Source organism: Fusarium redolens, assembly GCF_020744475.1.
Source record: "Fusarium redolens strain MPI-CAGE-AT-0023 chromosome Unknown BKA55scaffold_36, whole genome shotgun sequence".
Lineage (NCBI taxonomy): Eukaryota > Fungi > Ascomycota > Sordariomycetes > Hypocreales > Nectriaceae > Fusarium > Fusarium redolens.
The window spans coordinates 152,574-165,318 of NW_025763699.1; the positions used below are offsets into that span (position 1 = coordinate 152,574).

Consider the following 12,745-nt stretch of genomic DNA (forward strand, 5'->3'; position numbering starts at 1 on the left):
TCTGCTTTATATATCTTATAAGAATAAAAAGTAATAAGGTATAATATATTATTATTATCTTATTATCCTATCTATCTTCTTAAAGTAAAGTTAAAAGTATTAGTTTTAAGTTTAACTTATTAATTTAAGTTAAATATTACTAAAATAGGTTTATTAGTAATAGCTTCTTTAAGCTATTTAAAAGCTTTTTATACTTAGTTACTTTATTAAAATTATTATTATATTCTTTTTAAAATAAGTAAATATTCTCTATGCCAGACTTTACTATCCTCTTTAGTTAAAGTTTAAGATCTTATATTATTATTTTTTAAATTATTTAAAAGATAATCTTTATAGTTTATTTAGCTAGTTTTCTAGTTAATATAAGGATTATAATATTATAGCTATAAGTAATTAAATACTAAGTTAAAAGTATTTATTAAAATAATATTAAAGTTAATTCCTTAATTTTTTCTATTTATAAAGACCTTAAGGTAATTAATCTCTTTAATAACTTTTCTATTTTTATATTTATAATTAATTCTTTCTTTATTAGTAATAATATAAATTCTTCTTTTTTCCTTATATCTTTATAATATTTAAAGCTTATTTATTATATTAAGGGAAATAATATTTATATTTACTTTACTATTTATAAGTATACTAAGCTATTTACCCTTAATTTATATTTTTAGTTATAAGTAGGTTTTTTAACTTTATTTTATTATTATTTATAAAGCTTTTTCTAGGAGTTTTAGCTCCTCTGGTTTTTTACTTATTTATTACTCTTTTATAAATAATATAAACCTTTTTCTTATTTACTTAGGTAGTTTATATTATATTTATTATAAGTATAGTTTAAGTTATCTAGGTATTTATTAATATTAATAGTTACTTAGTATTCTCTATAAGCTATTTTCCTTATTTTATAATCTAAGGTAAAGTCCTTTTCCTCTTAATTAATAAGAGGTCTTTCTTTCTCCCTTTTTACTATTATAAGTAAGTATTAAAGTTATTCTTTTTTAAATTATTTAAAGATATTTTCTAAGGATTTTTCTTTAAAAAGTTCTTCCTCTTATTAAGTTATATTTTAATATACTTTAATAATACCTTTATTAATAGCTTTATTTTCTTTTAAATTAGCTTTATGCTATACTTATTATCTTTATTATATAATATATTTAGAGTTCTAGATATATATTAAGGATTTTTTATATATTTTTATATAAGCTTTAAGCCTAGCTATATAAGATCTTTTATATTTTTATATAACTTAATATCTTATTATATTAATAATTAAGAATAGTTTTTATTTTTAATATTTTTTAATTTAAATTAGGAAATAATTATTTATTACTTTATCTTATTAATATTATAAATAGTAATATTATATATATAATACCTATAATATTTAATTATAGTTTAGGTAATATAAATACCTTTATAATTCCCCCTTTAGTTAAATACATTCTTTTAAGGTTATAAGATTTTTTATTACCTTCTTTATATAGGCTTAGATATAGATATTATTATCTTATTTTATAATTACTTTTTTTTTAATAAGTTCTATATATTTTTAGTATTTATTATTTTAAAAGTAGTTTTTAAGTTTATTATATTATAGTATAATTTTAGTATTTTAAACTATTTATTCCTCTTTTTATTTAATTTTCTTAATATTAAGTTCCTTTTATACCTTAATTACTTTAGTATAGCCTAGGTCTTTATAATATTTATTAAGTTATCTTAAGGTAGTTTTAATAGGAATATTATTTATTATTAAGTAGGGGTTATATATAATTATTTTATTTTAGATTTTAAGAAGTGCTTTTAATTTATTAAAGGTTTATATTAATACTTAGTTAATACCTTAATTAAATTCCTTAATACTTAGTTTATTATTTAAGTTAAGGTTAACTTCTTTCCCTTTTCTAATTATTATAATAATCTTATTATATTTTTTTTTTTTTTTTTTATATAGGTATAAGTTCTTATTATTTAATTCTTAATTTTAAGCTTTCTTTTTATTAAATAGTTTACTTATTTTTATAACTTTTTTTTATTTTTTTTTATTTTTTTTATTTTTTTTATTTTTTTTTATTTTTTTTTCGTATTTAAGGTTTTTTATATCTTTAATATATTTAAGTCTTTTCTATTTAAGGTTTATTATTCTTTTTTATAATATTAAGATATTTCTTTTCTTTAGGTATTAATTTATATTTTTAGTTAGTTTTAATAAGGTTTTTATATTTTAATTCTTTATATTCTTTCTTATTATAGTTTTAGTAAGTAAGTTTAAATTTATCTTATTTAATTATTTTAATTTTTATTAATCTTACTTTAGTATTATAAGCTATATTATTATTATATTTCTATCCTTAATTAGTATTATAATAAGGTTTATTATCTTATTATTTATTATATTAAGAGTTTTAAGTTTTCTAGGCAAATTACTTATTATTAATTCTATTTACTTAGTTAATATAGTTTATTAAGTTTTTAAGTCTATTTTCTTTATATAGTTTAGCTTATATTGGTTTTTTAAGTATATTAAAAAAGAATAATATAAATATATTTTAATTTTAAGGTTATTTAAATACTAATTAAAGAAATTTTACTTTAAGCTTAAATATAAATTAAATTTATTTAAGTATTTTAATTTTTTTTTAACTTATCCTTTTTTATTAATAGTTTTAAATACTTATTATAAGGCTTTCTTAAAAGCTAAGTAATTAATATATAATATATAAGTTTAAGGTTTAAGGGCTTTTAGGTCTCTTTTAGTAGTTTAATCTTTAAGAAATAGCTAGAACTATTATATAGTAATACCCCTAAGGTATTCTAATATATACTTAGTTTTATCTGCCTCCTTTATAAACTAATTTAGATAATAGGATATAAAGGCTTAATATTAGGTAAGGAATATAAAGAGCTTACTTAAGGTTTTATTAAATATCTTAGGCAGGTTAGGCTTAAGGATTTCTTTAGTATCCTTATTATAAATAATAGTATTAATAAGATTATATATTTCCTAAAGTTTATTTTAGTTATTATTAGCCTACTAGGCTTAGAGGTTTTTTACTTTAATAAGTATTTAATAAAGCTTTATTATTTTAATAGTTATATTAGTAATTTACTATTAGAGTTAAATAATATTAGAATTATTATTACTTTTAAATAAGTTATTATTATTCTTTCTTATATCTTAATTAGTAGGTAGGTTATTATTAATTAAAGTTAGGGTAATATTAGTAATAGCATTTTGCTAAATAGGAGTAATTAGTATAGCTATTATATTTATATTACTTAGTATTTATATAATATAATTTAAATAAAAGCTATTAATATATAATAATTAGGTCTAACTATATTAAATTAAGCTATATTAGGTTTATTATTTAGTAAATAGTATAAGGCATATACTAAGCATTATTAAAGTATTATATCTCTTAATAATAGATTTAATATATATTAGGCTTAATTAATATAAAGAAGTTATATTAATAGCTAATAAGCTAGAATCTATAAAAGTGCTAATAAATATATTTTATATACTTATAATAACTTGCTATAGTAAGTCAGGACTTATATATAAGTTATAAGTCTAATTATAAGTCCTGTTAAGTAGCTTATAATAGAAATAAGGAGAAAGCATAAGTTATTAATTAATTAGGGAAATATTTATAGGTTTTACATAACATAACTATAAGGATTATAATAAGAATTCCTAGCTATTATTAATTACTTTAAGAAATTTAAATATTACCTTAAAGAAAGTAAATACCTAATAAAAGTATATACTAATTATAAAAATATAATATATTTTATAATAATATAAAAGCTAAACTAATAATAATTATAATATACTAAATACCTATATAAATTTAATTTTATAATTATATATTATAAAGGTATAAATAATAAATATATAAATATTATTAATAAATAACCTAATCTTAATATAAGAACTATTAAAACTAAGAAATAACTTTTAAACCTTAATTTAAAAGGAAAATATTAATTTACCTAATTAGTTAAAACTATTACTTAAATATAAAAAAATATAAAATTTAAAAAATAATTAAAAGAAGTAGAAACTAAAAGACCTTATAACCTATAAGAAATAACCTTTAGTAACTTATATATATAATTTGTTTTAAATAAGCTTAAGGAGTAACTAGTATAAGATATATATAAATATCCCTTATATAGCTATTAAGGTATTATAAAAATATTAAAATAAATATAAAAAAGATATAATATAATAAGAATAAAAGGAATAATAAAAAAGGTTATTTAATAATATAATCTTTACTTAAGAATAAAAGCTTAGAAATATAAACCTTATAGATAACTATAACTACTTTTAGTAATATAATAACCTTAAAATTAAATTATAATAGACTTTATTATAAAGTTACCCTTATTAAAAAAAACCCTTAATTAAAATCTTTTATAATAGTATTATAATTATAGTTAATTAACTTATTAAGTTTTCCTATTACCTACTTTATAGAAAAGTAAAAATATAAAAGAACTTTCTTATATTTTTTATTAATATATTATTAATATATATAAGTTACCTAGAGAAATTCTTTTTAATAAAAGATTTATATTTCTAATAATATTTTAGTAATTACTTATAGCATAACTTAAATTAAACTATTAACTTATAATAGCATTTTAACTATAAGTTAATAAATAAACTAAATAAATAATTTAAATAGTTAAATAATACTTATAGTATTATATTAATTATAAATAAAATAATTAAGTTTTAATAAGACTTATAGCTTATATATAAGTACTAACTTACTATTATAAATTACTAAAAGTATATAAAATATATTTATTTATACTTTTATAAATTCTAACTTATTAGCTATTAATAAAACTTCTTTATATTAATTAAGCCTAATATATATTAAACCTATTATTAAGAGATATAATACTTTAATAATGCTTACCATTATGCCTTATATAATCTGCTAATAATAAACCTAGCACGGCTTAGTTTATTTATAGTTAAGAACTAACTGTTATATATATTAGAAATCTTTAATAGAAAAAAGTAATTATCCTTAAACTAGAAAAATAGCTAAATACTTTATAAATAATTAATAATATCCTTATTAAAAAGGTTACTTAATAAGATAAAACAACCCTTATAATAAATATTAAGAAAGGATATATTATAAAATATAAAGTATTAGGATTTGCTAAAACTAAACCTTAGAAAAAGGATAAACTTAAAACTTTTAAGTAAACTAATATTATAATAATTAAAATAACTATATAAAATAAATAAGAATTATAAGAAAAAAAACAAAAAGCTAGAAATTAAATTTATATATAATACTAATAATATATAAAAAGTATAAGATATAAAGAAAATATAATATTAAGAACTTATTATATAAGAAAGAAAAGTTTAATAATTAAAATAATATTTAAATCTTTCTTACTTATATAAGATAGATAAAAATATTATAGCTATTTTATAAGTATTATTAATATAAAATATATAAATAAATAAACTTTATAAAAGAATTTAATATACTTAAGAAATAATTAAAAAAGCAAAAAGGGGATATAAAAAGATAACTTTAGTAATTAATAATATAAATATATATTAACTTACCTAACCCTAACTATATAAAGGATAAAGAAGAGGTTAGTAAAAGACTATTAGAGTTTAAAATATATAAGCTAGAAAGTTTTAATATATATACTAACTTAAGATACTTTTATAATTATAAATGCTGTTGGGACAAATTGCATCTATGGCTTGGCTGGTGTAACTCCCCCTCGCCGCCCCGATCCACCGCAGGGGTACGCCCAAGTAAATGGCGTAAATCTCATATACCTCGGTACGCCTCCTGCAGACAATATTCGGGCCAGTCGATGGGCTTCTCGGGCTGGACCTATCAAGAAGGTGTCTTATCGCACAAAAGGATATTCTTTACCAACGAGCAAATCATTTTTCAGTGTAATACCATGACTTGTCAGGAATCATTTTCCATCCACATGAATGCTGTGCATAGCATGATTTACAGCAACAAAAAGAAGAAGCCAACTCTTCCGGATACTGAGCCTCTGTTCTTGATTGATAACGATATTGGGAAGCATTTGATGGAGTTTAGCAAGAGAGACCTCAAGTACGACAAAGATTCTCTTGATGCTTTTCTCGGGATACTCAACGTCTACATAGAAATCATGGATGTGTTCACTAGCTGGGAAACCCGCTTAACCCAAGGAACGGGTGTATGATCAATGCTTGGTACCACCTCAAGCCTGGTACCAGAAAGTTTGATTTCCCTAGCTGGTCATGGACTGGTTGGAAGGGAGCAATCAAGATGACAAGCTATCAAAACCCGGATCCCGAACTTCGACTAGTCACCACAGCCGGAGACTCAATCCCACTCGACGAATACATAGAAGAATTTGATGCGAACTATCCACCAGATGTGAAACCCGTTATCGAAAGGGACGTTACTTACTTTCTCCTTCCGCCGCGCACACTCGGTGCAAGCGAAGCGAGTAGAGGCCTTCTTCTGGATAGGGTTCATGGTGTAGGCTCTGATTGGGGCTGCAGGTATGGCCATTTTCAATGACTCAAGATGTCAAGGAAGATACGTGCCTCGCCAACGTTTGTCAACGTTCGCCAACACGAACGATGTGGACAAGAGACGGTGGAACAGTGGCCATGGGAGGCTTGGGAATCGTTGGCAAATTTAATAGGGGACTAAACGAAAGATGTCACGAGGACACGCTCACGTCAGCTCTGGCCATCTCTTCACGTGGATCCTATCAGCCCTAGCCCCTGGGGCCCCTGGCATTTAGTCCCTGGCTCGACAGATGACCTTGCTGTGGCAAAAGACCTTCCTTTTTTTTTTTTTTTTTTTTTTTTTTTTTTAAAAAAAAAAACCAAAAAAAAACCAAAGGCTGTGTATCACGTCTTGGATTACTGTTTCGATGTCGATAACGTCACCCAGGATATTCGTGAGTTTGGATGGGCGGTTCGGCACGAAGTAGTTGAACCATTTTGTACGTAGCTCAGCCTTAGTGGCTCGAACGCAGCGGCTGATTTCTTGTTCTTAGCGAGGATCTTTTCTCGAATCGTCTTGTTTCGGGGGTCGGATGGTGAAACCTGTTGCTCGGTGGATGTCTGGGATGTTTATCAGTGACAGGTCCAACGCTTGGCAAGTGGCTTGCCGCAGGGCGTAGTTGGTCAGGGGTTTTGCCCAGTCCTTGTCTTCTTCTGGATGCGGATGTTGTTGGAATGAGGATAGAAATGAGGCAAGGATCACTCTCACCGTGAACAAGTTCATGGTGAGAGTGATCGGCCATGACTAGTATCAGGCAGCAGCCTGCTGCCTATGATATCGGAAGATTGAACATAGGTATAAGAGACCGACCTTCGTCGCTCTCTTATATAGAATCAAGCAGCGCAATGCATTCTCTTCTGATCACACCCTCCGTTGCACAACTCGTCTTTTGAGACCTATTCCATGTATACACTAATCCTAATACGGCTATACACTAAGCCTAAAAGGGAGAGTCTTTGACGTAAATTACTGCCAAAACCCCCTTTAGGAATTTGACCGTCAAATACCGTTTTTTACGGTCAAAAACGGAACCCTAAATAGAGATATGAACGTTTTCAACCTCGACTTTGCTGCCCGATAGGGCTGCTCGTTTGCGACGATGTCGACGGCGAAGTTGGTGATAATGTTGAGGGAGGTATGCTTGGAAAAGATTGTCTTTCACTTGGTGCCCACGACAGCACCTACAACAATGGCAACCACAACAAACAGGCCGAGGAGGCCAAAGACAATGAGCCTGTTACGCTTCTTCGACGATCCGTGTGGCAATCCTTGCGGCAAGGATGTCTCTGGCGGGGCAATCTCCAGGTCATGCCCAGGAACCACCTCTGGTGCCTGGCCTGGCACAACCTCCTTCTCGTTGCTGTAGCCAATGCCGGCTGGGGCTCGCTCTGGTAGTGTCGAGGTACGATCGGGGTATGCAGAGTGTGGAAAAGACGCCATACTACCCGTATGATCCCACGGATTCTTTTTCCAACGCGCACCTGAAGATGCTTGGGCCTTGGCAAAGAGTGGTAAAGGATCTGGATAGTTTTTAAACCTAGAAAGAGGTGGTAATAAAGAGTGCGGAGAGAATTGGCTGCTTGATCTAATATGCCGCTATTTATATAACAGAGGGGTTTCAGCTGAGATCCACGTGCACATTTTATGGGCCTGGTAAAAACTGTTGAGGGGGTGATGTCCCAAAGAATTCTGAAATGGACTAGCGGCTCCTATCATGTGACGAAGTGGCGTGTGCAGTCTTGTGACGGTTAAGGTTCCTAACGTATTAATCCGGGTCCTAATAATAATAATATAGCAATAGTAGCAATTTTAGAGAGAGCAGTGTTAGAGCAATATTAAAAAGATTAAAGTTATATTACCACCCAAGATGGGAACGGCGTGAAGACGGAACATCACACATTCCGTGCCGACTAATAAGATTGCTAGCCACATGTAAGTTGAACGAGGTTGGTTCTGTTAAACAGGTGCTGGGGTCTCATGTGCAAGTAGGGATACTTTAAGATTACAGCCGAAATGGTAAAACCTCTAAGGGGTAGATTTTAACAGAACACAACATGAATATACCAATCTGGATCAATGAACCGAATACACGTAATGTTTGATAGTTATAAGCCTGCTATAAAACTTGCCATTTTTATACACCGGACCCACCTAAACCAATAAAGGATAAAGCAATTAATTAATTAATCTCTATAAAGCCTAGTCCTTTATACTAAAATTAATTCTACTAGAATTAATCTATTTTGCCCTACTTTGCAAGAGATAGACTTGATTTTTTAACCAGGGGTAGACTTTTAGGGTAGTCTTAAGTTCTGCTAGGGGTTAACTCTAGTCTGTAATTAGACTAGGATTATATATTAAATTCTAACTATATACAGAACGTACTGCATAAAGCTCTTACTTAGACTTTAACCTTTTATACTTTAAGATATTATATAGACTATATTTAAGAATTAGAACCTTTTAATAGATTAAGTTATAATAAGTAATCCTTTTATAAAGCTAGGCTATTTTAACCCTATATATCCTTTTATTTTTCTTTTAGAATATTAAATTATTATATACTAATTATATTAATATATATATTTAGCTAGTAAAATAGCTATATATTTTTCTTAAAAATATATTAATATAAATTTATAAACTTAATACTAACTAATTATAAAGATTAAAATAATACTAAATATATTATAAAGTTAAATTAAGCTACCCTAATTGTAGTATTTACTGCTAATAACTAAGCCTATTTCTTATCTTGCCTTATTAAAACTTAATATACTAAAATACTAATAATATATTAACTTTAATATCTATTAGCTACAGGCAATATAAAAATATTATTATAAATCTTATAACTAGGTTAATCCTAAGAGTATAAGAAGGCTAATAAAAGAGCTTTTATTAATTAATAATATACTATAAATTAAAGAGATAGTATATTAATATTTCTTTCTTTCTTAAGAAGGCAGTAAATAGTTTTAAGTTAACTTTAAAACTAAAAGATATAATATAAGCATACTAAAGGCAAAATAAACTCCTATAAAACTACAAGTAGTGCCTTAAGATCTTATATCTAAAAGGTCTACCTATTTATAATAAGTTATAAAATAAAAAGCTAGATATTAAAATGCTTTAAGCTAGCCTTATATTACTAGTAAAAATGCTTATAAAGAGACTTTTACCTCTATAAATCTATAGTTAAATAAGATATAATAGTTTTCTATTTACTAGGGTTTTTAATAAGATATACTATAGATAATAATAAGACTGCCTAATTACTACTGCCTTACTATAGATTATATCTTAGGATAAGGTGCTTTAAATAATATTTTAAACTTTATAAGCCCTTAAAAAGATATATAAAAGATATTATATATTATAAGAGTATTTAATTCTATTATAAATCGTTATAAGAATATGGTTTATAGTACTAGCTATAACACCCTTTACTAGCTACTTAGCTTAAGGCTATAAAGCTATTAAGAGTCCTCTTTTGCTTTTATAGCAGAGAAAAATAATAAGGTAAGGTATAAAAGGACTTAGAAATAATTCTTAGTCTTTATTTTCTAGCTATATTAAATAGTAAGTAATATATAATAAGATATAATAAAAGCCAAAGTAAGACTAGAAATTTATAATAAGCTAGATTATATCTAAAATTATAATATTTAATACCTTTTTAAAATCTTTAAAGGGACCTAGCTAGTAATAAAGAGGCAGGAGGATAATCTTACTAGCCTTTCCCTTACTATATCTAGTATCTTATTTATTAATAATACTACTAATGCTATAGTTTATAATAATTAAAAAACTTATATAATAAAAAGTAAAGAAAATAAAAAAGGTAAAAATGTTAATATTAAAGACTAAGATTTAAATAAAGATAATAATAATAATAATAACTCTAAAAATAATAACTTTAAAAATAAAAATAATTATAATAACTCTAGGTATTAAGGTAATATTAATAAACCTAGCGTTATGCCTTATTAAAAGATATCTATAAGAGTATTAAGAGAATTTGCTAAAGTTATATTTAATAAATTCCTTAAAATCCTATTCTAGCTATATATTATATTATATACTAAGACTTTTATTAATAAATAGCTAAGCTCTATATTACTAATATACTTTAATAGCATTCTTAGCTTCTTTATAAATTATTACAAGTCCTAACTTACTTAATAATACTATCTAAAGCTTTTAGTACTTATTTATATATAATAAATATTACTTCTAGAGCTAGTACTGCCTATATATAAATATATTACTATTAGTATTCCCTAATAGCTATAAGTAATATAATTTAAATCCCTAAACTAAATCTAAGTAAAATATATAGTTTTAGGTTTATAATACTTACTTATAAAGTTAGTAAGCCTTTAAGACTTTAGGTATAATATTATATATATAAAGCTACTATTTATACTTTTCTATTAAAGTAGTAATAATAAAATAGTCTCTTGTATATTTCTTTAGATTATAATAAATAAGTTTTATAAATTTCTAAAGTATTTTATTTTATAAGTAGAAGTATTATATAAAAAGCTTATATTTAATTTATAATTAGATATTAACTTATTAAGTATTAAAGATAATATAGCTAACATACACGATAAGCTTGCCGATCAGACAAGCATACCAATTAGTTCCACTTTTCACCTTCAAGACAACTTTTTAAATAATTCTAAAAAGTCCAAATTAAGCTTAATATAACTAAAACTTTATTAATAGATATATAAGTCTTAAAATAAGCTTTATTTATTTTCTTTAGATTTTTTAAAAAATTCTATATAGCTATAAACCTTAAAGTATATTTATACTATAAAATACACTGTATTTTAAGGTTTTCTATATAAATTAAAATAATTAAAAATCTTTTAAAAATCCTTCTTTATATAAATAACTATACCATTTTGAAAAATATTTTTTATAGATTTTTAGCTATTTTATTTAAGGTTTAAAATACTATCTCCTAAGAGCTCAAGGAGCTGCAACCGGGTCACTGTAAGGGGTCGTAGCCAATTAAAATGAGTTAAATAAAAAATACCTCTTGCGCCACCTAAATTATACGGTGATAGAAGTACTAACAGGTCTTATTGTTATAAATTGGTATATTACATATTTTGCACCTATACCTAGTCTGCCGGCTGTAATACCTTCTTCTTGCGTTACTGCTAATTTCAGCAAAAGTATACCTTTTTTAACCTTTTAACCTTATCTGACCTTACTAAAAGCCCTGATAAGCTAGGCACCTTAAACAACAGCCACGATAGACATGATTGATGCTCCGGTCTATGTGTTTTTGCCGGTTTTCTTGATTATCGATGTCTTCTTTAGCCCCTAACTGATAGAGCTTTCTTGCTTAACTTTCTTAATAATATATATTGAAAAGTGCGTTTGAAATACACTTCCGCCAATCCTCTTATGACCTATATCTCTCCTAATTTGGCTAGGGACTATGTAGGTAAAGGATATAACTATTAGTAAGTGCAATATCAAGAAGGAAGGACTAAGTCAGAGCCTGCCAAGCCCCCCGGCGAAGGGGGTAATTATAGCTTATATATAACCTTAATTAGTTACCTTAGTTAACGTGATTTATTTTATTGTTATAAGCAGTAGCTGCTATTAGGATAGGAACGACTTTAGTAGTCTCCTTACTAAAAAATAGCTATATTAGCCGGGCTTATTAGTAGGTTATAGATGGCTTCTTCCTCTTCTTATTAGTATGCTTATTGCCTTGAAAAATAGTTATAATAAAAAGTATAAGGCTATTATCCTTTTAAGCTAGTTAATTAACTTAAGAAGAAAGGGAAAGGATAAATTAGTAAGGGAAATATATAGAAAAATATCTTAGCTTCTTACTAGGTTATTCCCTAATAGAATAGACCTAACTTTATTAAAGGTATAGTTATAATGCCTTAATTTATTAAGCGCCTTATCCCTCTTTAGGTCCTTATGTATACTACAGTTAGGGCAGGCTGTGCCTATGGCCCTATAGCCGTGATTATAAAGCTTATAAAAAAGAGGTGGTATTAAGAAGAGGTTATCCATAAAGACGTGATATATCTGCATTAGTAGTGATTTGCATAGGGAAAGAACGACGCCTGATATATTGCTTAGTGGTAGTAAAGAAGCCCCTTCTTTACCTACTTACT

The 12,745-nt window shown here is 25.8% G+C and overlaps 1 protein-coding gene across 1 annotated transcript; it reads left to right on the plus strand.

The window, feature by feature from the left end:
- Positions 1–6,002: 6,002 nt before the first annotated feature.
- Positions 6,003–6,891, plus strand: BKA55DRAFT_586668 (uncharacterized protein). The gene has a single exon (XM_046194595.1). The coding sequence runs from the start codon at positions 6,246–6,248 to the stop codon at positions 6,591–6,593; it is 348 nt and encodes a 115-aa protein (XP_046041121.1). The 5' UTR covers positions 6,003–6,245; the 3' UTR covers positions 6,594–6,891.
- Positions 6,892–12,745: the final 5,854 nt, after the last annotated feature.

Excerpts from the sequence above, each read along its gene's own strand:
- BKA55DRAFT_586668 (XM_046194595.1), top strand. The coding sequence starts at position 6,246 with ATGATCAATGCTTGGTACCACCTCAAGCCTGGTACCAGAAAGTTTGAT.